This window comes from Ambystoma mexicanum, chromosome 2q, assembly GCF_040938575.1.
Source record: "Ambystoma mexicanum isolate Mex_15411 chromosome 2q, UKY_AmexF1_1, whole genome shotgun sequence".
Classification (NCBI taxonomy): domain Eukaryota; kingdom Metazoa; phylum Chordata; class Amphibia; order Caudata; family Ambystomatidae; genus Ambystoma; species Ambystoma mexicanum.
In genome coordinates this window covers 1,135,557,078-1,135,583,316 of record NC_090924.1, presented here as the reverse complement: position 1 = coordinate 1,135,583,316, position 26,239 = coordinate 1,135,557,078, and the positions used below count along the sequence as shown (strand labels likewise).

Genomic DNA, 26,239 nt, shown 5'->3' with positions numbered 1-26,239 from the left:
GGAGGTGGGTGAAGCAATGGGGGATGGTGGGTGGATTAGAGCACAGGGGTATCACAAGAAAGTATCAGGAAACGCGAGGTTGCAACAGATGCCGGTATATATCACCTATAGAACATATCTGACCCTAAGAAGATAGCGAAGTTTGAAAGAGCCGGCACACAGAGGTGCCCGAAATGCGGGGAAGAGAATGCAGGGATGGTACACATGTTCTGGGCATGCCCTGAAATAAAGAGATTCTGGTGTGAAGCTGCTCAACTCTTAAAGGATACAGATATAAACCAAGATGTCAACTCCCCATGGGCATGTATGCTGGGGGGATTCCCAAGGCCACTTAAACATGTTAGCAAACACAAGGACCTTGCATATATACTGGCCAAACGTAGGATAGCTATGGGCTGGAAGGCAACCAGAAGGCCGAGTGTGGATGCATGGTGGCAGGAGCTCCAAAAATGGGTGAATGCGGAAACAACGGTGTGGAATGAGGCAGGGCTTAGGGGGCCAGGTGGGATGAAGAAATATATACGTTGAGTGCTTAGAAACAATTGATAGCGACACTGGCCGGTTCAGACCGAGTAGACCCAGAAGAAGATGGCCACTCGGGAGATAAGGAGGATGGCATGCGTGAGGATGAGAATTGATAGACCCGATGGTGTGGTGGGCCCGGTAGTAGGGAGGGAGGGGCAGAGGAGGAGGGGGGGAGAAAATACAACTGGACACTGTACATTGTATTAATGTGTATTCACTGTTGAACTGTAAGTGTACAGGTTGGAATCAAAATAAAAAATTGGACCTTAGATATTTCCTGTGTGCTGTCAACATTGAAATCTGAAAGTATGCATCTTTCATGTCCAATGTTGCCATGTAATCCCCCTGCGTTAGCAGAGGAATTACCTCTTGCAGAGTCGCCATCTGAAACTTCTGAGGTTTGACAAATTTGTTCACTGGGCACAAATCTAGCACAGGGCGCATGGTGAGATCCTTTTTGGTAAAACGAAGTACACTGAATAAATACCCTTGTTTACCTGTAGAAGAGGGACGACTTCGATAGCGCCCTTTTTCCTGCAGGATCTCAACCTCTTGCAGCAGGATCCTCAGATTTTCCGGTGAGGGCTGTCTTGATATGAGGTCTGAATCGAGGTGGTCGGCTGAACACGATGCAGTAACCGTGGGTGACGATCTTGAGCACCCACTCGGCTGTTGTAATCCCCTCCCATGCATGCAGGAATGAGGTTATACGTCCCCCAACCGGGGAGGCATGGGAGGGGACCCGGATCTGAAAGTAATTTCTGACTGGTGGCCGGGGAGCCTCTGGGGGTGGAATTACAACCCCTTTCTTTCCTACGGCGTTGTCCCCTAGGTGGATAGGGGGTAGTGGAGGTAGACCCCTGTCCTAAGGACCAATTGTTCCCGGAACCATATGGGTTGTAAGGGGAGCGAGAGTAGGATTGCCAACGAAAGGAGCAGCGAGAACCTCCCCCTCTCTGTTGAAAGGGTCTCGGAGTAATTTGGTTCAAAGTTTTCAAAGTCTCATGTTAATTTTTTGCTGTTTTCAGCACCTCATCAACAGCCTTGCCGAACCGGTTGAAGTCCTCCACCGACTTGTTGATTAAGGCCGCCTGAGTCTCTGGCTTCAACCCAGTGTTCTTCAACCAGGCGTGGCGTTTTAGCAGGGTGCCCTGGGCTAAAGTCCTTCCCGCTGTCTCAGCAGCGTCTTAAGTATTTTTGAGAATGTTGTGGTTCACCTGCTTACCCTCAGATAAAATGGTAAGCAGCAGAGTACGCACCGGTTCAGGGACCTCCTGAAGGCCCTCCAGCAGCAGGTTCCATTGAATATCCAAGTAGCTGGCCAACAGCGTAGTGTTGTTGGCTATGCGGGTGGAGTATGCTGCCGCAGTAGTGATTCTCTTTCCCAGAGCGTACAATTTCGTACATTCTTTGTCAGGCGGTGCCTCGCCTGTGGACAAGGGGACACTTGCCCTCTTTCTTGTTGTCGTGACCAGCAGAGAATCCGGGGTGGCATGCCCGCTAATATAGAGGGGGTCAGTAGGGCAAGGGCAAAAAGCTTTTCCACCCATGGATTAACAGCCCTGGTTTGTGAGGGCGTTAAAGATGGAGCAATGTGTCTTTTGATAGAATTAATTAATGGGATAGCCTGACTGGCAGGAGGCTTCTCCTTTAAGATGTCGAAAAAATCCGAATCTGGCACAGCCTTCTGCGTGGCAATTTGTAATTTTTCGGCTGCTTTCTGACGCAATAGTGGGGACGGGGGTGAGTCCATACATAAGGTGTCAGGGTCCAAAGTACGGGCAGGGGACAGCCAGGGTAAGTTATCTACCGGCTGGTCGTCCCCCCATCCCTGGGAGTGATCAGTAGGATCATCTGCAGGATCAGCAAAGGGATCATCATCCTGCAGGTATGGGTCAATTGGAACTTCTTCAGTGAGGTCAAAAACCTCATCTTCATGAAGTAAATCAGAAGTCCTCTGGAACTTAGCCGTAGATGTATAAGGGCTCTCTTCACGTGGCCTCTTAGGAGCAAACCTTTCAGAAAAGTCTACAAACTTTTCCAGCCTGTTCATGCAACCCTCAAACTTCTCTCTGGTCCATGATGAGGAACCAGAGGAGTCTAGAGGAGAAAAGGGCTCTTCCTGATGATCCTCCTTCCAAGAACGTCAAGATTTCTCTACCAGAGTCTTAGATAAGGTAGAGAACTCTCAGAGTAATCTTTCCGTCCTTCCTGGCTTTAGACGTGTATTTCGACGCGTCCCTAGCCTTGTCTTTTTGTTTGACTACAGAAACGATCTTAGCGATACTCTTGCTGATGTTCGGCATTACAGGGGGGTGTTTGGACTGTGTAGGCGGTTGTGCCGTAGATTTCGACGCAAACGGGGCATTGAGTGGCGTCAGCGCTCTCTTCTGAGGCGTCTTGACGAACGCGTGACTTTTGGTGTTGGCGCCATTACTTTTAGACTGCCCGGACGCATCCCGCTGTCACGGTTGCAGGGAGGGGGCTGCCTATCATGCAAATCTGGGGTTGCCGTCAAAATATACCCGTTGGCACCTTGGAACGCTTTGACTGAACCGGGCGTGTACTTTGTGCGAGTATCGGGTGCGTCCCTGTCACCGGGATGTACATTCCCCATAGGACTTACGTCGTGCCTAGCGGGGCCGGGGATGGACGTCGTAGAGTGAGAGCGCTCCGATGTAAGGTGAATGGCATCTGAAGTGGGGCCTTGGTCGTTGCTCATCTCATCACACTCGGCGGCTGTGGAGGCGGGGGAGCTAACCCGGCCCGCGACACAGCATAGGCTGCACACTGTTTACTCAACGCTCCTTAATAGTCTTAGGACGCAAGAAGCTTCCAGGCCTCACAAGACGCCTCGTTGTGATTGAGGGGGAAGACACTTATTGCACTGCCGGTGCTCGTCTTTCCACAGGAATTTCTCATTACAGGAAGGGCAAAATCTAAAAATTGTGTCCTGTCCATAGCTCAGGAATTTAAAAACGACGACAAAGCCAAAGGGACAAAGAGGGGAGAAGGAAAGACATTCTTGAAAAGAATAGAAACCCACAGACCCTACTCTCCCTACTGTATAGGCCGGAAGGACTGGAGCCCCAGCCGTCGAAGAGTGTTCTTTAGCTGTCTTCGGCGGTGGTTCAGGAATCAATCGTCGAGAAGGGGACGATAATATAAATATGACCGGAGGTCGGGAAATGTAACAATATTGCAATTTGGTAAGAGCTCTGCATAAGGCGACCAGCTAGCTGGGCGGAAAAAAACAATCGGAGCGACCTCGACGCGTGAGGGATTTTGGGTACACTACACGTCACGTTAGGGATAGTGTTACAGGCACGCCCATGTCAACGACCCCTTTCGATCCTCGAAAGACAGGATGCAAAACTCTACCACTAGATGTCGGACTATATGCACGGCAGGTGATTCTAAGCAGATTAACAAGCATCAGAAACTTTATTAACTAAAAAAACAAATTTAATGTACGCAAAAGTATCAAAGCAAATATTTTCCCTGGACAATCTAATAACGCTATATGGACTACAATAGCCATCCGCCATGAGCGAGGGATTTGATAGAGCTAAAGCAATTTGGTTAAATATCAAGGTTAACATTTTCACCCATAGCTCAGGATTTGCTTTTAATATAGCATTGGACAAGCCATCCGGTCCAGGTGCTCTTGAAACGCTATCCTGCTTAATAAGAAACAAAACATCCTCATCAATTTCCATTGAATATGAGGACTTTGGTGTGCAGGTTTTCTGAATCCAATTCATATCTTATCCTGGTATAGATTCAAAAAGTGAGAAGACAATGTTACCGGAGGGATAGAGGTAACTTGGAGGGAAGTTTGAGGGGATTCTTGTACTTTAAACAGTCTCCAAATTTCAGCCATATTACCCGACCCTATGGCCTTGCTGAATGCTGCAGAATCGCAGTCCTCTCAACCACTGAAAATATATCTGCTTAATGTTGGCCCCCTGACCATACAAATTTTGCCAATCTAATTTTGAGAGATCTTTTATCCCTTTTTTCATCAATCTTTTCCTCAAAACTATAGCCATATCATACACATGTTTATGTCTAAAAGAAGGTCTAGCTAAATTAGAGGATATAGTAGATAAAAGTTACATGGCAGTGACATACATATCGTTCAGCCAAAGCCCCTGCAAAGCAGATTGATCATACATTCATTTCAGAGACCAAAAAAACAATTGCAGTTTCGGGACATTCCACTTCACTCGGGTGCGGTTACCTGCAAATTAAAGCAATACCGCTTTCTTATAACTTCATTGTATGGGTTAGACCATTTTAGACATAATATAGCATGATCACTATTCTCTGTGAATCTACTTGACATATCAATCACATTATGCATAGCTGAACCTGAAACAAAAATAAAACCATTAATTGACCGCTGCAAATTTCCCCTCCAAGTCGGCTTCTTCAGAATATCCCCCTTCGTTGCTCCATTAACCATAAGCATATCTTGCGTCGACATCAAAATTAATACGCATTTCCGCTTTAACTGGCTGCCACTCCCCTCCGTTGTTGCGGTGGAAAATCTACATCTAAACTGGGACACGTAACATTAAAATCCCCTCCTATCGACAATGCTATAGATACATCGTCAAAACAACTATCAAGTTTTTAGGAAAGTATCTTGTGAGACTGCTTCTGGGTCCCAGTACACATTACATAAAGCCATTGATCTACTTACGGAGAGTACTCCTTCTCCCCAAGATAGTTTAATTAGCTAGATAAATGAACTAGAAGTTTCACAGTGCTCAATAGTAAATGACAAGGAATTACGTACTGCCACCAAAAGGCCCGCTGACGGCCTACCCCCAAGACTCTTTATTGCAGGTTGAAAGCAGATTGTAAACCCATACATAACTGGTGGGTTCACAAGCCAAGGCTCATGCAACAAAATAATGTCTTGATTTCTTATTCGATTTAAGTCAGGTTGTAGTAGATGGGCAGACACTCTAGCATTCCAAACCAATACAGAGAGTACAAATTTTTTATCTTTTAAACACTAGTGCTCCGGGTTTTCATTTGATAAGATACCTGGCAACCAAGACCACGCATTTGGAGCTTCTAGCAGTTAAGGGCTGACCGTACAGTCCACTACCCTTCGTGGAGCCCCCACTTCCAATGGCTTTGTGATTTGCATGGGTAAATAACCCCTCACCTGAACGTCAGTAGGAATCAGTGCCATCACGGCCATAGCGGCTATTATCTAGTTCTGGTTTGCCGTTTCCACCTCATAACCCATTGAAAGGAATAAAGCCGTACCTAAAATGAACTTGGAGATCATTCTAGAACCTACATGGAGCAGCACTACATACAACCGGTCTTTAATATGAACTCTACCTGCTTGATGTCACTAGACTGTAAACTGCGTAGAGCAGGGATTGCTCATATCAATTTCAGGAAACAAAGTCATTGGGAGTCAGGCTAGTGGTAAACGCTCTAGCAATAAGCAATTAACATCCAATGGGATGTCTTGGGTATGCAAAACTCGACTTCACTCTAGTCATTCGATGGAGACCCAATTGTTTTTGATCCAACGTATAATACTCGCTCTCTGTTTCTAGTACTTGCCATGGAGGAGCATTTCCCATGTTAGAGATTGTAACATTTATTACTTCTGTCATTGGGCTAGGTGGTCTAAGTCGCTGTTAGTTACCATTAGCTGGCATCTCGACGGGTGGAAAATTCTGGGGAGGTGGACTAACGGCAATTGCACCATTGTTTGTCACTGCGTTATTACTGGGGAGTGTACAGATGATACCCCAAGGAGGGGGAAATACCTTCCCTTCTTAAGAGTCGGATCTATTGGAGGACAACCAAGATTCATCAAAATGTCCATATTCTCATCCTCCACCAATACCATTGAAGATTGTAATAATGCACAGGGGCGTCTCTTACTTCGGGTGGCCTTCTTTCCAACCCCAGGGACCACAACTGATGGAACTGACAATGATCTCAACAATTTTCCCAAACCTGTAGCCCATAGATCTTAAAGGATTATTTTTTTTTAATACTTTATTTTTCATCTGACGTTTAGATGTTTACAAAAACATTCAACAGAACAATTTAATGCATATTATCACAATCTTAAAGAACGTACACAGTATTTGGTGATTTAGTCCATATCCCTATGGTTTGAGCTATGCGAGTTCCAGTGTAGCCCGATGCCGGTTCTCAACTAGGTATCACCGAAGTGGTGCCCAAATGTCATTTGGCCTGCATGTAGCTGGGACTCCCTTGACGTACATTTCTTCGCATTCGTACACTAGTATCAGGTCCCTGAGCCATGTCTGAGTTGTGGGGGCCGTCTTTGCTTTTCAGCAATTACATTACATTTAGTTTGGTAACCGCTCCCGCTACAGAAAAGAGTTTGCAAACTTTAACTGATACCTTCCCAATATCCCCTAGCAAGTATTTCAACTGAGTGGCAGGCATACGCGTATCTAGTATGTCACTATGTGTCTGCCAACCCTTCCCAGAATCGCCTAATTGGTGGGAATTCCCAGTACATATGAATCAAGTTTGCTTCTGGGGATTTGCATTTGGGGCAGCTTGGCTTACTGGTCCGGTCAAATTGGGCTAGCTTGCTGGGTGTTATGTGTAGGCGATTTAACATTTTGAATTGTATTAGTCTGAAGTTAGCGCATAAGGAAATAGATTTGGAGAAATAGCAATGTTTAAACCATTGTGCATTTTCTATGGTTATCCTCAGGTCTTTTTCCCATTTGGTCTTCATTTTGTTTTGGGAGGGAGTATGCGACTGGGCCATTGTATAGTGTAGAGATGCCGCCTCTGAACCCGTCCTGTGTCATGACGCTGGTCAGGAAACTGTGTGGGGTTGGCGCTACTGGAAATGATTTCCAATTGGCCCTATATGCTGCTTTCCGGCGATGATATTGCAGTGTTGTAGTGAGATTTGCTCCGGCTGTCATGGTCATGAAGTCAGGGGCACAGGCATGCAGGGGGTCGCATGCACACGAGACCTGGGTGGACACTGTCCTGGCGCCTTTGAACAAAAGTAAACAAGAACATCCATTTAACACTAAAAAGCTTTTATTATGGACATAGCACTTCAGATGCATTAACCTTGAACATTTCATCCATTGAGCAGCCCCAAGTGTATTCTTGGGTGTGGCTGCTAATGCATTGCCTTTGCACATGCTCACTCTCTAGGAGTGACAGGGTGTGGCTGGTAAGCCGGCCCTAATGGGCGTGCCCACAATCTCAGCTATTTAAGCTTCCTCGATCCTCAAGACAGACACTTTGCGTTATTCTGCACTTGCAAGCAGCGTAACGCTCACTTTCGCCTGAGGTCAGACTTACCTTTGAAGATCCTGCTTCCTGGACATCCTGCTTCCTGCCAGCATACCTACCAACTGGGGGAAGCTGTTCTTACCTGTACATCTCTCCGGCGAACCAAGTATTCATCTTTACACTTTCCGGAACGCCGAAATCTTCGTCTTGGCACCGCAGCACGACACGCTCCATCATCGACAGCAGTGCCTGCTAGGAAAAACAGAAGACAAGGTTAGACATCGAAAAAACAGTCAGTTTAAGGTTGCGCTTCGCCATACGTCGCGCTTTTCCTTAAACCATCACTTATCTGCTGTCGAACATTGCGGTAGCATCCATCTTCCATCCGGCCACGTCTCACGCCTCACAGCTGCATTGAGGCTGCATTTCCGTCTAAGGGAAGAAAACAGAAGAGAGACATTATTGCGGGCATAAATAGGAGCAACATATAAAGACATTAAACGGAACTAAGAGCATCACAAGAGCTCAAGAAAGACTTACCAATCATAAGAAGAAGCATAGTCGCAGCTGGACTGGACTAATCCTTATCAGGGATCAGTGAAGGAACTAGATCCCATTCGACGTGCCCCTGCCAGAAGTAGCAGGACAGAGAGCTTATCTTACATAATTCACAGGTGAGTTTTATGGGTTGGCGAAACCGAAACCGTACTTTGGGGTGAAGGGATCGAGAGATACAACAATCACAGATTGGCGCAGTCACACACTGTTATCTCCATGCAGGAGCAGTAACACCACATACCACCGCTCACAGCTTTTCTACTGAGGGAGAGGCCTGAAGGGGGTGATTCAAGTTCAGGGAGGGCTGCAACCGTGCCCCAACGCCTCGGCATAGACCAGATGAGCGTAACACCGACTTTCTCTTGGACCTCCCCCAGACATACAAATCTCCCCTCATGGAATAGGTCACCCAAGTGCATTTCCATTCCCGGATCCCACCTTTTCTGACGCGTCGTGTCCAGTGTGGGCGCCAGATCTGGGTGGTGCCAACAGGGGTTGTGGGGCCAGTATGATTCTGTGCATCCTACTTTATGAAACAGTGCCCTCCAAGCCTGTGTCATGCAAGAAACAGGGTCTACATCCTCCTTGTGCTTAGTCTTAGCGTATAACATGGTTTGTAAGTTCATAGGGGCTGCAGCAAGTTTTTCTGCTTGCATATGGGCGTATTGCTCTGTGTTAGGGGACCAGTATTTAGCAAAGTGAGCTTGCGCCGCATGGTAGTATAGGAAGTCTCGGCAGGCCAGTCCTCCTGTGCCATATCATTTACACAACTTGGGCCAGTTAAGTATCACCGTACCTCCACCCCATATAAAGTTAGATGCAAGCTTTTGAAGTTTGTCAAAGAAGGGGTGCCCAGGCCATATTGGAATATTACTGAATAGGTACAGTAGTTTGGGCACTATAACCATTTTTACAGGGCTATCCCGCCATATAATGCTATCGGGAGTGTATTCCTCACGCCCAATTTAGCCTCAAGAAGCGTCATGTAAGTTCATAATTTGTAGCGTACAGGGTTTGCTTATCCGTGGCCATTATGATGCCTAGATATCTGGCTGTGTTCGGGGACCAGCGAAATTGTGATGTGGCTGTCGACTGCACGGCACCCTGTGTTAGGGGGTTAATCTCGGATTTGGAACGATTGATTTTATAGCCAGAGAACTTTGCAAATTCTTGGATTTCCTGCATCACAGGGAGGAGGTTGTGTTCAGGGTCCCTTAAATATAACATGGTATCCTGGCCGTATAATGATATGAACTGAGGGGGAGCCTGTGATCCGAATACCCCACCATGCATGTTTGTGTGGTAGGCATGCTGCCATGCCTTCTATGGTGAGGGCGACAATGAGGGGGGACAAAGGGCAGCCCTGGCGCGTGCCTCTGTGCAGCGAGAACTCAGGTGATATTGTTTTATTAGTTCCGACTCTGGCCTTCGGGTTCTTGTATGGTACCTGAATAAATTAAGTAATCCACGGGCCGAAACCCATCTTCCATAGGATGGCATACATGTAGCACCAGGAGACAGAGTCAAACGCCTTTTCGGCATCTAGGGCGACATCCACGGTTTTGTCATTCAGGTCTAGTTGTTTTGTAATGGCAAACAATCTATGGAGTTTAAGGGACGTAGAACGTGAGGGGACGAATCCCGACTGGTCTGTGTATATTAATTTGTTCATGAATGGTAGGAGACGGTTGGCAATTGCTTTGGCAAATATTTTTGTATCTGAGTTTATTAGTGAGAGGGGGCGGTAAGATGCAGGGTCGTGTGGTGGCTAATGAGGTTTGAGCAGGACTGAGATCATGGCCTCCCTCATGGAGCCGGGGGCCTGCCGGTGTCCAGGGCCTTCTCCCACAATTCCACCATTTTGGGGGCTAGTTCAGCGGTGAATCTTTTATACAGGTCTGCCGAAAGCGCGTCAGATCCGGGTGCCTTGCCAGCCGTTAAGACTTTGATCGCCTGCACGACCTCCTTTAGTGTGAGGGGGAGATCCAATTTCTCCCTATCCTCCCCTTCCAGCCGGGGTATTGGGAACGAGGCCAGGTATTGTTCGAGGTCCACTGCTGTAACCTGATCTGTGTTTGCGTAGAGTGCAGAGTAGAACTCCATGAACACTTTGTTAACCTTTTGTGCATCCATGTGTAAAACCCTGTCCGGCCCATTTACCCCAGTAATAGATCTAACCCATTGTTCGGACTTAAGGTTAGCCAGAGATTTACTTGCTTTGTTACCCTCCCCATATCTATGGGCACGAGTTGGTTGTGTGGTGTACATTACCTCCCGTTCTGCCAGGGATCTAAACTTCATGAGCTGGGCCTGCAAAGGCTGTAGCGTTTCGGCTCCAGGGGCCCGTAAGTACGAAATTGAGAGATTTCAATGTGACTTCAATTTAGTTTAGCTCCCCCCTTATTGCACCAAGTGCCCCAGAGAAAGGGACATCAAATGTCCTCTCATCCAGACTTTAAACGTTTCCCACAAAGAGGCCATCGACCCCACCGAGCCCATATTCCGCTTAAAAAGAGTCAACTATTTCTATCCTTAAAGGCTCGATTTCAGAATCATCTTTCAGCATTGCTGGGGGCATACGCCAGTATTGTGAGGTTTGGTCTGTGGCTCCTGTCGTTATGTGTAGTAGAACTGGTGAGTGATCTGTCATTGTGCGTGGGAGTTTGGCACATTTGTGTGTTAATGGAATTAGCTTGGGGGAACATAGCCAGTAATCTATACGTGAGCTGGAGTTCTTCACTAGTGAATGAAATGTGTATTCCTCCTGAGCAGGGTGGGCCTCCCTCCATACAACGAGGGGCAGGGTTGACATGATTTGCAGTATGGTCAATGTGGCTTTGGTGTGATTTCTTTGACCCCTGGATGTTCTGTCGTTTTAATCCAGGATTGTGTTCAGGTAACCTCCCCAGATTACTCTGGCCTCACCCAGTGGTGTGATCAGGGTGACAATTTATAGGTAGAACTCTGGAGTGTCGAGGTTTGGGCCATATGTATTGACCAGGACCAGGTCTTGGTTGTCCATTACTCCCCAAACAATTACATATCTGCCATCAGCGTCTTCGGATTTTGTGAGTTGGAATCCAGAACGTCGGTGGACAAGGGTCAGGAGCCCCCTGGATAGTCTGTACCAATCCGTATCGGACCCCAGTCACGAGAAAAGGATTCAGTTACTTTCCTGATGGCATGCGATTCCTGTAACTGAATGATCTCGATCTTGTGCCGTTTGGCATAGGCAAGGATTTTTCTGGCTTTTATGGGATTCGTCAACCCTCTAATGTTCCATTTTAGGAGTTTAATCGCTTGGTACTGCCCGGGAGTAGCCATTACGTGACTTTATGTCGTTCCAGATGTGATTTATTGTCTTTGCAGCATTTTTTATGGTGCATCTGTCAGCTCTTTTTATTAAACAAACTCCCCCACTTGTAACTCTAGGTTGACAACAAGCCTTCCCTCTCCCAATTATCCCACCCTCACCATCCCTACAATTGGACAGTGTATACCCAAACCCTTTACGCAAAAACTCCAACTGTCAGTGGTGCAGTGTGCCCAGTTCCATTCGTTATGCTTCGGGCCACTTTTGGGAGCCGCTGTGTGCTTTTCGTGCGGATCAGACAAGGTGAAAATTGTGCTCAATCATCTGGCTGCCCAGGTATGATCATGTGTCCTTGGGCATTCTATGCTCGCTTGGCTTTGGATTCGGAAACGCGGGATGTTGTGTTCTATGTACGCCATGGCTTCCTCAGGTGATTCGAAGAAGTGGGCTCTTCCTGCATGCTGTAGGCAGAGTTTTGCTAGGAACATCATGGCATATGGGATAGACCTTGCTCTCAGTGCCTTTTTTACGTGGTCAAAAGGTATGTCTCACAGTCTGTACTCCATTCAAGAAGTCAGGGTATATATGAACCCTTGTTGAGTCGAATGATAATGTGCCTTTCTCACGTGATAATCGGAGTATAGATCTCTGTCCCGGTAGTTGAGCAGGCGCGCAGTGACGGTTCGTGGTGGGGTGCCGGGTTTAGGCAGAGGGGCAAGCGTTATGTGGGCCGGCTCGACTAGGCATTTTTGGGAAAACTGGGCCTCAGGTAGCATTTCTCGCAGTGCCTCTTCCAGAAACATTTCCATTGTAGTGTTAAGTGGTTTCTCTGCCAAGCCCACCACTCGGATATTACTCTGGCACGACCTGGATTCCAAATCGTCGCATTTGGACTGTACGGCTTTTAGAGATCTTTTAATGTTCTCGATACCATTGCCATGTGTTGTAGTAGTATCTTCTAACGTACTCACTCTGGCCTCCGCAACTCTGGTGTTAACCTTCTGTAGGTCGGCTCTGATGGAAGAGATGTTGTTACCTATGTCATCCATTGACTGACGCAAACCCAGCCTGTAGTGCAGGCATATGGGTCCACCAGATCTTCTGCTTGTATTAGGCTGGGTGCTGGGCTGGCTTGTGGGGACCTTGTTTCTTCCTCAGAGATGTTTGTGCTTGCGTAGGCGTCCATGGGGCCCTTTCTGCTGCTTTTCGCTCCCCGTGTCATAGCTGCGCCCGCTGGGTGCGTCGTTACGTGTGGCAATGTGAAGCTTGTATTTGATGTATATTGCTGAACTTGTGAAGTATCCAGGAACGGTTCGGGGGTGTCCTTGTAAAGGTAGTATGCGCGTTACTTTATTTGGCTTGAAGGTTTGAATATGTGGGGCGCACCCTGTAGTATTTTGTCTCTGTCGGAATTGGGGCTGTAAGAGCCACAGTGAGCACCTAGCAGTCCTTGGGTCTGACTGTGAGTTTGAGCTTCTATGGCATCAGCTAGCTTCAGGGGCTGGCCCAAGCGTAGTGCAGCAGTTGATCGTGTTGAGCTATCCGTCCCAAAGAGGGGACCTTGAGATTGTGCCGCTTCGCCACAGGGGGGGCTCCAATCAGTCCTAGGTGCGGCAGGTTTTATTTTGTTATTGTCTGCATCCGAGTGCCCCAGGCAGTCTCCTTTGTAATCACTGGGATACCTTCACCAGCAGCCCCACTTATGTACAGTGGGAAGGGGCAATCGCCCTGTAGGGGGCCCCTCGGGAAAACACTACGTTTCAGCCCTGCTATCAACAAGCTTCTATAAATCATTGCCGCTGGTTCATGGGCAGCACGGACCAACTCTTGGTATCTTATCCTAATTGCAGCCCCTCCTCGCCTTACTCCGTCCCATATCACGGGTGGCGCGCTGTGTCAGTTAACCAGCCCGCCAACTGATTACTGTGGCGAGTGTGTTTTATGGCCACCACCGCGGCTGTGTTAGTTTCACGATGCTTCGTGCAGGGCCGGTACCTTAATTTCCAGCGCGACAGCTGCACCGCTTCTTTACGGTCCACATCTGTGCTCCCTCCGCCGGAGTCGGTGTGGGGGCACCTCTTCTCGATTCAGTTTTGCTCTAGTGCCCACCGCACGGGTGTCCGATGAAGTCAGCTAGGTTTCACGGAAGAGGCAGTCCAGAGCCCGTCGGGCTGTGTTTCCACGTCTCAGCCGCGCCACCAAAATGGGGGAGCGGCGAGGCGCGAAATGTTTACGTTTGAGTTTGAAAGCGTTCCACTCTCCGATTTCTCATGGGAGGATAAAGTTCCATGCCACAGATGTTCCGACACCGTTGTTGCTCTTGGCAACCCAAATCTGTGCTCCGGTCCGCAGGATGTTAACTTTAGGATATTTATAACATTGCAGCTCTGAACCTAGGCGGCCATCTTAGTCGGCGCACAACAGTGCCCCCCTGTCTGCGTGCATTTCTACTCTGTGTAAATATAGAGAACTGTTGAGATGGTTCTTGCGGGGAGCTCTCTAAAATAATTGAGGCTCCATTGGAATAGCTTGAGGTATCTCTTGCATTTCCACTGGGGCTGGTTGCACCAAAAAAAGAGTTGGCTAATGGGTCCAATGCCATATGCCCACCAATAGAAACAGTCATAGTACCCATCTCAAATCTCAATGCAGGTCCTACTGTTACTTTCTCGATATTGTCTTTTTTTTTTAGAGCTGATCGTTACCCCAATTAACCGCTCTAACAAAACTCTCAAAAAAACAAATGTTAGCTAGCAGCATAGACATTACTGTTGCTTGGTCAGATATTTTTGCATTAAGACCCTCATACAATTTTACAAGAGTCAGAAAAGCAAAGTTCAAAGAATGGTGAATCATTCTATATATATTCATAATATATTTGATTGCCCATTGACTGTTTTGTCTTCTCCTTTCTCCCATCATAGTTCAAATTAGATGCGATATCCATTGAGGAGGATCTTTCCAACCTGCGATGGGAGAACCCATATAGATCTGGGGATTGTGAAAGATGTTCTGCTTCAGCGTTACTGGGATTGTTAATTTCCTCAATGGGTTGCAAAAAGTTTTCACCTGCTCAATTACCTGCAAAGGGCTAGTAGAAAGGGCACACGACGGAGTAGTGATCTGTATATCTGCCTGTGACATTGTGTTAAGAGTTTTGTCCACTTCTGCCGCAATCTTTGCCAAAGAATCCAGGGGCTGACAGCCCCAGGCAATATGCGGTTTGTACATCGCCTGTGACTTTGATTCTCGCTCAATCAAACCTGGGGTGAAGGTTGAGTCCGATTCCAAAATCACTTCCTCGCCCTGTAGCGGAGACTCCACCTATTGAACAGATGACTTCACTCAGAAAATTGTAGTAATCCTAGGCGTTGAAGTAAATCAGACAAACGCTTCTTTTTCCCTTGGGTAAAACAGCAGTTTATGATTTGCCCATACCGATTGGTTTGTTTCTGCGTCTGTATCCAGAACACAGTCTAAGGTCTGTTCCAAGACCGTATGTTGGGATATGCTGGCTGATGTAACAGGATTCAATAAGGGCAAAGGAGAGGGAGGCACATGCAATTCTGCATTTACAACCTCCCTCAGAGTCTTCGGTAAAATCACTTTGCTCCTAGTACCAGCGAACGCCAAAATATAGTTATTGTTGCAAGTCTGAATTCCATCGCAAAGGCAGACAGATCTATGTGGGCAGCGCAATTTAACAACTGCATACAGTGGCACGCTTACCGTTCAGAATATAGTCTCTGCTGCCCGCCTGCCTTGATTGCCATTCCGTGCCCGGAAGTGTACTATATATGGTTGTAGAAAGTTAAAGGCACTGCAAGCTGCACACAAAGAAAATCAAAGAGGATAGCAGCCTTGACTGCACTTCTCGCCACTTCTGCGCCCACCCCTTCCACAACTTCGGTTCCCCATTCCCTCTACATGAGAGCACAAAAAATATAAGGCACGTTTTACACTTTGTGTCTACTCAAGTTCAGCCCTTACACCCAGCTAGCTGTAATTAAAGACTCACTTAGAACAGCAAAAGATGGTACAAGAAACTTTTAGTCCAACCTTCTCGAACCTAGAAATCACTCAAAAACAAAAAGGTGTATTTAGCATCTTCATTATTATTATTGATGCACAGCGTAAGGATTGCTTCTCTTACATGGATTAGGTACCAACAGGAGTATGGTAGACCATGAACAATGAAATTATACAAAAAAAGCCCAATGCAGAAACTGGTACAATAGAATCTCCTGCATTTCTTTAGGCTATATTGCCAAAGTTACATTTAGTTTCAGGGATTCATTTATTGAATGTGTCTAAAACACAGGCCTTTGTATTAATAACCAAACCTTGAGGGTTCTGTAGGGATTCCAGCTGCGCCTTTTAATTTATTTTCACTTTACAGGATAAATAAAGTCAGTTGATGCAAGGATATTTGGTGGTGGACAAGTGGTGAAATGTGGTTCCACCTTTTTACGACAATTATTCAACAAAGCATTCTACATACCTGTTAATACATTATTAGGATAAATAAAACACAGAAACAATGCAGGTTGCAAGAATCACTGAAATAAATAGCCTCCTCTTTTAAGTGCCCTTTTGCAATTATCGCTTAACAGTCATTCAACATAAAGTAACTCAATTCATTCAAAATATAGTTATCTAAACAGTATTAGGACACACTTTACATTGACATGTGCTCAAAATCCGTTTTAAAACCACATTGCATTTTTTTAAATTATTTTTATTGATCACAGTGACAATCTACACAAAACAGATGATTTGGAAAACGAGGGGAGAATGATCAAACCAGATTACCATTTCAGACTCTATTGTAGGTGATTTAGTAGAAAGCCATTGCATTATGGAAGTTTCCTAACAAATACAGTGATTTGGATGTGGAGCATAGATAAAACAAGATGGCAAGTAACAGGGTTTAATAGAACGTAGACATCATTTGCTGTCAGTTTCTGACTCCATTTTATTAGATAATCGAAAAAGGAACACACTAAAACAAATTTAAATAAATATCACAATGCCTTTTGTTTCAGGCTCATTGCACCAGGTTAATTCAAAAAGACAGCAGATTACGCTAAGATTACCAGGATACCTTGCATGACAATAAGTAGTGCCAAGGGGATAAATCTAACTACGTCCCTGGGATATTTGGTGAAACTACTTAACAATCCAGTAGGGCTAGAGCCACAGTGAGCACAGTGTGGTTATGGAGATTAGCTACATTAGACCAAAAGGAAAACACATTTGGGCATTCCAAAAACATGTGTAGTAAAAGGGTACACGATTGACAACAATGTGGGCATCTAGCATCGTAATTAGTTGAAAAAGTAGACAGTCAGGCTGGGGTAAAATATGTTCTGTGAAGAGTTTTAACTTGGTCGGTCTATGGGGGGAGTTTAGAGACATGGTTAGAGTAGGACCATAGTTCAGCCCATTGCTTTTTGGTAAAGGAAGTGTCAAGAGCCCTCTCCCACTTGGATATACTTTGTCATTGCGGTTACACCCAGAGGTGATCAAGATAAATTACAGTGTTGGTAGACAAGGAGGCTCAGTTGGAAACCAAGACCAATGTGCACGAAATACCAAGTCACGCTGCACTTAATGACAAACATTTTGGCACCATTGTTCATCAAAGATTAAAACATACAGGATGTTTAAAACAAATAAATGAAATACAAACCAATGTCGGTACTCACTAAAATGTACTACCCTAAAATTAAACTGTTCCTCCTACACTTAACTGGTATATTTCTTCAGTGCAGTTGTGTTTAAAAAATATATATATTTTTCATTAAGATCCAATTATCTCTAAAATATAACCAACCTCATAGGTCAAACGGAGAAATCAAGTGCAATACAACAGGCTGGTTAGTTGAGGGCCAAAATGACTGGGAGCATTAACAAAATGCAGACAATTACCAAGTGGAGGCACAATATACAATGGATGGATTGTGGGAATGTTAAGAAACTATAATTTTACACAGTGAAATCAATTTCAACTGATTATTTACTTTTACAAGTTAAAAGTTCATATGGGTGCGATCAGACTAACCATAGGATTAAACTATGACGTACTTTGGGAATGTACGCCCACGTCAAACTCAATACTTATTGAACTGTAGCCTGCTTAATAAATGAGTAACTCCTGATCAAAAGTCTGTTGCGTTGCAGTGATTGCAGGCATTTCCCTTCCCTTGCATTGTTTGTGGGCACCGGGCCTAAGGTGAGAGTCGATGTAGATGCCTGTCGGCTTTATCATTTTTTCAGTGCAATTGTGCAGAGGATCAAATGACTGGGAGCATCAACAAAATGAAGTGCATTAACTACGAAGTTGTTGGGGTGGTCAGGAAAGGTCCCCACGATCAAGAGGGGTTAATGTTACGTGTGCTTTATTCGTGCCCAGTTCGCCGCAGCCCCAGTCACAATGTTGCAATTTCATAGGTATCCAGTGTAGTTAATTGTGAATGGGATATGTAACTTTAGTGTTACTTTTTGGTTAAAGTTGATACATATTAGATTGACAGTGCGTAGAAAGGTAAAGATGCTACCACCACAAAATTAAATATAAATACGATTCAAATATGATGTGCTATGGAGTGCCGAGTAGCAGGTAATTCAGAGTTGTTTAATGTACATGCGAAGAAGGGCCCTGTCCTTAAAGAACCCACTGTAAAGGAGATATATTTATTTATTAAACATGCATGCATACTGAGGAGCATACAACAGGAGTTTATAAATCTGCATGTAGTGGGCTTTTATGACTTCTTTCAGACTTTACAGCCAGCAATTCGTGCAGTGAATTTCAGGTGGCTGGGAAAATCTAGTTCCGCAGGCCTGCGGACTGAGGAAGGAATAATGATAGACTAATAAAAGGGGTAGCCGTCGAACAGGACACAATGTTTATAGCTTGGTAGTTCCGCAGGAGGCAGATGTAATCTCCTCAAGTGTCTTGATGTTTGCATAGGGACACGTCCATTTGTTCTGACCAGCAATAAATATGGGGTGAAGTAGCGGCGGAGGCTAAAGTGATCGATACCTAGGAGTTCCAATCTTATTTCCAGATGTGCTGTGCACGTGGAAATGGTAGTCATGTTTCAATGGAGCCAGTAAACCGGGGCCGATGAGATAGCTGTCGTCAGTTCAAAGAGAACCTGTTTATTCAGCATCCCACATATCGCTTGAACTATCTATGCAAACCATGGGCAATTAAGTTTAAGGTTAAAGGGGTCAGGCCAGTTACTAGTAACGAATTATGCTTGCACACAAAAGTTTAACTGTTTGATGATGTCACAACCTATCATAGATGAATCCCAAGAAGGGGTGTGTTATGAACATGATCTAAAGAGGGTAGTTAAGATAACAAGGGGTCAATGAGAATGGAAGAATTGTAGAAAATGGGATTTCTTTGTAGTAAGTTTGTCCAATCATGTGTGGGGTGTGCATTGTTATAAAATATATGGGAGTGTTTTAACTTTTGTATAATGTGTCAACTTATGTGGTTTGTTGATACTTGGGTTAGTTTGGCTCAATAAGTTCATCTAGCTGCCCCCCCCCCCCCTGGAAAATTGCACAATCAACTTGCTTTACGTACAAAAACATGCACTTGATTCTCAGTTGGTGGGCCTGCTTTGGGTTAAGGGGATTCGTGGCCCACCCCTACAAAGTGGATGTACAATATACAATGGCTGGATTACGGGAATGCTAGGAAACTATAATTGTACACACTGTTCAATTAATTTCAACTCATTATTTACTTCTAGATGTTCATGGACGCTGTGTTTCTCACCAACCATTTCTTTTTAAAAATCATACTTTTAAAAACCTTTTTTCCTGCTAAAAGCAGGGGATTGAGGGGAGACCACCTGCAATCACCCTCCATTGAACCCACATCCCTCTTCATCACCAACCCAATAATGCCTCACCCAATCCTACTGTCTGTTTTCAGGGAGCTGCAGTAAAAAAAAGTGTTGTAAAAAAAGAATAATCTTTAGTGATACTTGTTCAGTAAATCGACTGGATACCGTGCCAGGTACTACAGAATGTTGTAAATATTTCCGGTAATAGCTCAGTTGTTTCTCTTCTACTCATATTTGTTAGAACAAAGATAAAAATGATGTACCTGACTGCACCCAATGATGTGTATTGGACTTTATAAAATTGTCATTTTTAAAGACATCAACAGATCATTTAACATAGTTAGGCAACATTAAGACTATATTGTAGTACCTGCTCAATGATCCGCATGTGAAAGTCATGGAAGTCACTATAGCGGCGATACGTCTTCCACGTTTCTTCCATGCCATCTAGTGTTCGCCGATGTACAGTGATTGCGTACAGTGCATAGGTCTTGCCGTGATCATTACAAACTCCTGCCACAGCATATGGGTCACAGTCAGCATAGACTAGGTATTTCAAAAATGAGAAGACAAAAAAAACGCACAAAGAGGCGGAAGGACAGAAAGGGAAAAAAGAAAGTGAAATGACAAGATGCCTGAAATGAAATGCCAGAGCTGGATAGAGAATGGTTGAAATGGGAACAGCCAAAAAGCAGTGATGTGCTGTACTCACAATGTGGAATCTTGAGGGTATGGACTTTCATGTGATTAAAATGTACTGTCACATACATCCTGGGTGAGAGTCTTAGAAGTTGTACCTTTTTAAATACTGTTTCTTTTAGCATGCAATAATATAAATCATGTATCCACAAAACCTAGGTCAAAGTAATTCATCTTTTGGAATCTGTTCATTTCCAATATTTAAGTATTTAAGCCACCAATAACGGAATTAGAAACTGGCTTAGCAGTGTAAAAGCTTCCTAATTTGGTTTTAGCTATATATGTTTATCACACATGTAATACGAAACATTGAAAAACACAAACAATATGCCAACAATGGATAGCTTGTGGTCACTCCCTCAGCCACATACAATAGCAAACCAGTAAATGCATTTAATAACGCACTGCTCCTAAATTTTCTTGGGACGATTAATTGATTAATGTATCCACGTTACAATTCATTGTAATACTTAAACATCGCTCACGTCTGATTAATCTATGGTGGGATAAGGTCAGCAACATTTAAAATTGCATTTAGAATAAAGAATGTAAGAATGTACAGGTTAATTGTCACCTCCCACCTTTTTGGAGACTTAACCAATTCTCTTTCTGCTCTAGAACATTTGTTAGGGAGAATTCTCATTTCTGTGTTAATTCCCCTTCTACCTTAGAGACCCCCAGCTCTTTTGCTGGATTTAAGGACTTATTTTTATCCTGTAGTGAGTGAGACCTTTTTCCTCACTCCCTCAAGTATTTTTATCTGATTTGGGTTTGGTTTTGGAGTCTGACAAACTCCATAGGCATCTTCTGTATTGTGACACAGCACCCTCAGTGCAGTGTCAGAGAGAAGTCCTTTGGATTTCTCTTAAGGTTTAAATACCTTCACTTGGGTAAACTAATGTTCCCAAGAGTAGTAACGTGAAATTGGCTTTACTTACCTGTTTTTCCTATGTACGTCCAGTACACTCCATTTTATGTGGAAGTATTGGGGGGTTACCTAGTATCCCCTTTTCCTACTTTCTCTTCCAAAACTTTTTTGTTACCCTCACTACATTTAATGGCTTGTGGCAGTGGGTTAACTTTCCTAACATTGTGCGTTTTTACCGCAGGCCCCTTAGCTGCAGTATTGCACTCATGGGGTGCCCATTTTGTCAAAATGGACCTGGTCGTCTTTTTTTGTCATTTCTTGCTTGTGAGGTCTTTCTAGGGGTTTTACTCTGCGCGCCAAACCAGGTTTGGTCCCATTGTTCATTTTGTCTTTGGTGGGATTCACGGCTGAAGCCTGTGTCTGGCAGGGCAGGAAGCAAGGGAGGTTCCTGAAAAACTCCCTGTGCTTAGTCTTCCTGGTTACAGGAATGCACCCAAAAGGAGATTGGCTGGCTGGCTGTCCTTGAAGGACAGCCACCCTGTTGTGCGAGTGACAGCTAGGCTGCGAATGAATGGGAGAAACCTGCATAAAAGGCAAGGTCTCTGGGAGAGAAGGCAGAGCCGACCACTGGATGAAGGAACCGAAGAAAGAAACTGTAAGCTTGCTGCACCTCCTGGGCCGTTGGTTTGCCTGGTGAAGCCCTGCTGTAGTGCTTATGTTCCAAATTTTATATCGACTAGAGAAGCCCAGAATAGAGAATCTTTTCCCTTGGGTTGGTGGGACCAACTGACCCCAAGATGAACTTGACTGGAACCCCTCTCCCTGATGGCTGTACTTCTTCGCTGCTGCTGGAACCGAGTGCCAGGGCACAGGAACCCCACAAACAAGTGCATCGTCGTTAAGCCTCACCTGAGCTCCAGGAAGATCCTGAGGACCCTCCCGAAGCAGGGTGACCCAAGCCTGAGCCACCTCAACAGAGTGCTGGACCCTAGAAGCAAGGGGAGCCACAAGGGTTAGAGAACCGCAGTGGTGCTATTGACCGGTAGCTAAAACTGCAAAGAGCCGCTGATCTGGAGTGAGTCCACTGCCGCCGACGACTACCTTCAAACTGCAGTGCAGGAGTCCTAGAGATTTCCTCCCTCTTGTCCCCATGACTGAGGCCCAGGAACTGCAGGACTGCAACCAGAAGAGAAGCCAGCAGGATTATTTTTCTTCAGAACTAAGGTACTCTCTAACTAGGGGAACTTACCTCTTGTTGCTTGTAGCTTGCTTGCTCTCACTGGAGACTTGCATTAGCTGCCCTTTGCAGAGTTGCTTGCATCTTTGCTATTCAAAAGCCTCCCAGCTTATACCCCTACAGTGATTATTTTCAACAAACACTCTATATAACATTATGCAAGACTTTTGTGTTATCTTCCAGAAGTGCCTCAGCTCCCCTAGACTTGGCTCAATTGACAATGGCTGTCCTGGCTCCCTGCAGACTCTTCTGGCCCTTTGATTTTGTGTTCATCTGTCCCTCAAAAAGTCATACATAAGCTACTTGTATTGCTGGGAAAGGGTTAACCAAAACTTAATTGGGGGATTGAAAAGTACTTACCTGTTCAGAGAAACTTGTTAACCTTTGTTTTTCTTCCCTAACCTTTTCCACAACCTCAGTATTGCATTAAGAGTTAAAGTGATATATTAATGTCCACAGTATTCTAACCATTGAAGTCACCTCAGGGTGTGTGACATCCAAGTGTGTGACACACATCCAAAAAGAGTATCTACTTGCTTAAATGAAACTGAAGGAGTCTATTTTTTAAGTGTATTTTATTGCTGCATATTTCCCTTTCTAAAGAAGGCTTATTTTAAAACTGACTGTTAAATTAATAAATAATTATTTTAATAAGAAACCTTGAGCATAAGTGTTATTTGACTACTTGCATTTGTGAACCTCTATGTTGCATCTCTACAGCTCCCATTGACCCCTCTTGAGATAAGTCTGGCTGCTCAGTCACTCTACCAACTTGTGTAGTACAGACCTATACCAAAGGTTGGGTTACCTATTGCCAAGAGGACAAGGCAGTTGTAGTCTCCCACAGGGTTACTACATACAATCTTGCCTAACATTTGATCATGTTCCTTGTCCAGACAGATATGGAGAACGCGCGGGAACGCTTCAATTGTTGTGCTATTTGACAATTGGCCACCGCCACTCCAATAACACAAGGAGGTAACTGTTGTTCTCCAGCATGGGTATGGCATGGATTCACATGCGCATGAATATTCCCCGTCAGGCTTTAAATCCTTGGTAAAAGAAAAAACAGTTTCACTTTCGTTTACAAACTGTCTTTCTCCTATAAACCAATCACTGAGCTATAGGTCATAACGCCCCCCAGCCAATGACTGCCTTCTCCCTAAGCCCCTCCTCGGGCATCCATCTTCAGATTTGGTAGCACGTAAAGTGGCAGTATGACCAAGTAGAGCCGCAGAGAGGCCGGCGGGAGTGTTCGCATGTGAATCCATGCCAGACCCATGCTGCAGATCAACATTTACAGGTAAGTAACTTCTTCCTTCTCCAGCATGGGGTCTGGGATGGATTCACATGCTCATGAATAAAAAAATACATAGCAGTATATACATAGATACACAACCACGGGAGATGGCAAGGCGAAACAGAAGCAAATACCCTTACCTCCTCACCAGGCTCACCTTCAGGCGAACAGGTTCCGTAGCACTGCTTGGCTGACTCTGGACTCCTCCCTGGAATCACTGTTGACGCAGTACATTTTTGTGAAGGTGTGTGTAGACCTCCACGTAGCAGCCCTGCAGATGTCCAGCAGGGGCACACCAGACAGGAACGCTGTTTTAGCAGCGATCGCTCTGGGAGAATGGGCTCTCAGACGGCTAGGCAACGGGCGGTTTGCCAACTGGTGACAATGAGTGATGCAGCCGGAGAGCCACCTGGAGATGGAAGATTTGGGCAAGGCCTTCCCATGGTTCACAGGAGCAAAGTTCACAAAAAGCTGAGAAGTCTTCCGGAAACTCTTCGTATGGTCCACGTAAAACTTCAGCGCTCAAGCCACATCCAGCGAGTGCAAAGTCCTTTCAGCCGGTATCGAAGGTGTCAGAAAAAAACAACGCGTCCATTTGTGTCTGTATCCCTAAAGAGTCGACGACGTCCTGGCTCTAGCAAGGACCTCCCTGCTGTCTGCCGGCAGCTCGTAACCACCAAACTTCAATGCTGCAGGAGACAGGCATTCTGGTTCAGCGTTCATGGGTCGTGGTGCAGGATTGTGCCTCCTTCCCTGGCGAGTAGATCCGCGACCACTGGAAGCTTGACCGGAGGTGACGCTGACATGCTGAGAAGGTCTGGGACCAGATCTGTCTCGGCCGCACTAGCACGATGAGTTTCATCCTGCACCGGCACCATCTGCGTTGACTGATGACTCGCAGTGGGAGAGGCAACGGAGGGAATGCGTAAAGAAACCGGCCTTCCCACAGGAAGGAGAATGCAACCCCCATGCTCCCTGGCTAGGGGAACCTGCTGGCGAACCTCAATTGGTGTTCGTCGCCATCACAAACAATCTATCTGGGGTCTGCCCCACCTGCGTAAGAGGCTGTCCGCTTGATCTTGCCAAAGTTCCCACTCATGGCAAGAGCACAGCTCCCTGCTGAGTCGGCAACAGTGTTCTTTAATCCCGCCAGGTGAAACGGGACGAGAAACATCCCCTGGCCGACGACCCAGAGCCACAGCTCCTGCGCCTCTCTGGTGATCCCTGGGGGACCTGGTGCCCCCCTGCTTCCTGATGTAAAACATTGTGGTGGTATTGTCCCTGAAGACCCTCACCACCTTGCCCTTGAGGGATGGAAGGAATGACTTGAGGCCCCAAAACACAGCCTGCAGTTCCAAGACGTTGATGTGCAGCACCTTTTCCTCCGGCAGCCACAGGCCTCTGGCGTGGAGACATCCGATGTGGGCTCCCCATCCCTCCGGACAGGCGTCCATCATGACTGTCTCCTGGTACGGGGAGCACTGGAAGTTTGTGCCTCTGGTGGGGCGTACGCTACAACATTCCTGCTCTATTGCCCGACGGAACTCCTCGTCGAGCACAATCCTGTCCTTGAAGCTTCCAGACATTTGTATCCAACGGGCGTCAAGAAATTCCTGGAGGGGTCACATCCGCAACCTGCAGAGCCTGATCAGGTAGATGCACAACAAATTCATGCCGAGCAGAGCCTTGATGGTCCTCACCGGGGTAATCTTGACTGCTAACAGCTGTTGTCCTTTGCCCAGAATGGCCATACCCTCTCCTCTGAAGGGGCCCCTAGGCAGGACATCGTGTTGAGCCTTGCCCCCAGGAACAGAGCATCCTGCAATGGAATCAATCAGGACTTTGGAAAGTTCACAGAGAATCCTAGATCTGTCAGCAGCCGGACAGTCCTCCGAGTGTTGTCGACGGCAATGTCCCTTGACTTGGCCCGGATGAGCCAGTCGTCGAGGTATGGGTACACATGTATTCCCTGTAAGCACAGATGGGCTGCCACCAGAGCCGAGCACTTCGTAAATACTCTGGGGAGCCGACTTCAGTCCGAAGGGGAGAGCCTTGAACTGGTAATGTGCAATGTTTTTCATGAATGGGGACGTGGAAGTATGCGTCCACTAGATCCAGCAATGACAGGAAGTCCCCTCCAGTGGGCCGAGCACGTGCTGCAACTTGACCATCCAGAATTTTTGGGACTTGATGTACTTGTTGAGTCGTCAGATCTAGGATGGGCCTCCAGCCCCCCCACACCCCCTGTCTTCTTTCTTACCAAGAATGTCTGGAGTAAACTCCGGAGCTGCTTTGGAACTAGCTCTATTCCTCCCTTGTTTAACATGGCTCGAACCTCCAGTCACAGGTGGCATCCAGGGACACACTTGCTGAAACTCCAGAGTGTGTCCGTGGGCGAGAGCGTCCAGCACCCATCAATCGGTGGTGATGTTTTCCCACGGGCTGACGAAATTCACCAACCGGCCTCCAACCGAGGGGGCAGGGATGGGGGTCTGACATCCTGGCTGGTTCAATCTTGCTTGGAGGCCTACACGCCACCATGGGGCCCTTGACAACGAGGACGGCGGCCACCTCCAAATGCCTAGGAGTGACC

The 26,239-nt window shown here is 46.0% G+C and overlaps 1 protein-coding gene across 6 annotated transcripts in view; it reads right to left on the bottom strand.

Moving 5' to 3' along the window:
* Positions 1-26,239, bottom strand: part of SNX13 (sorting nexin 13) — a 2,094,218-nt gene that overhangs the window by 813,989 nt on the left and 1,253,990 nt on the right. For 4 of the 6 annotated variants that reach the window (XM_069648499.1, XM_069648503.1, XM_069648501.1 and 1 more), the window contains one exon: positions 19,913-20,088. The exons of 1 other annotated variant lie outside the window; for it this stretch is intronic. In XM_069648499.1, the coding sequence (XP_069504600.1) occupies positions 19,913-20,088 (176 nt within the window). The remainder of the gene's footprint in view (positions 1-19,912; positions 20,089-26,239) is intronic. One more of the 6 variants, XM_069648500.1, reaches the window with a different exon arrangement.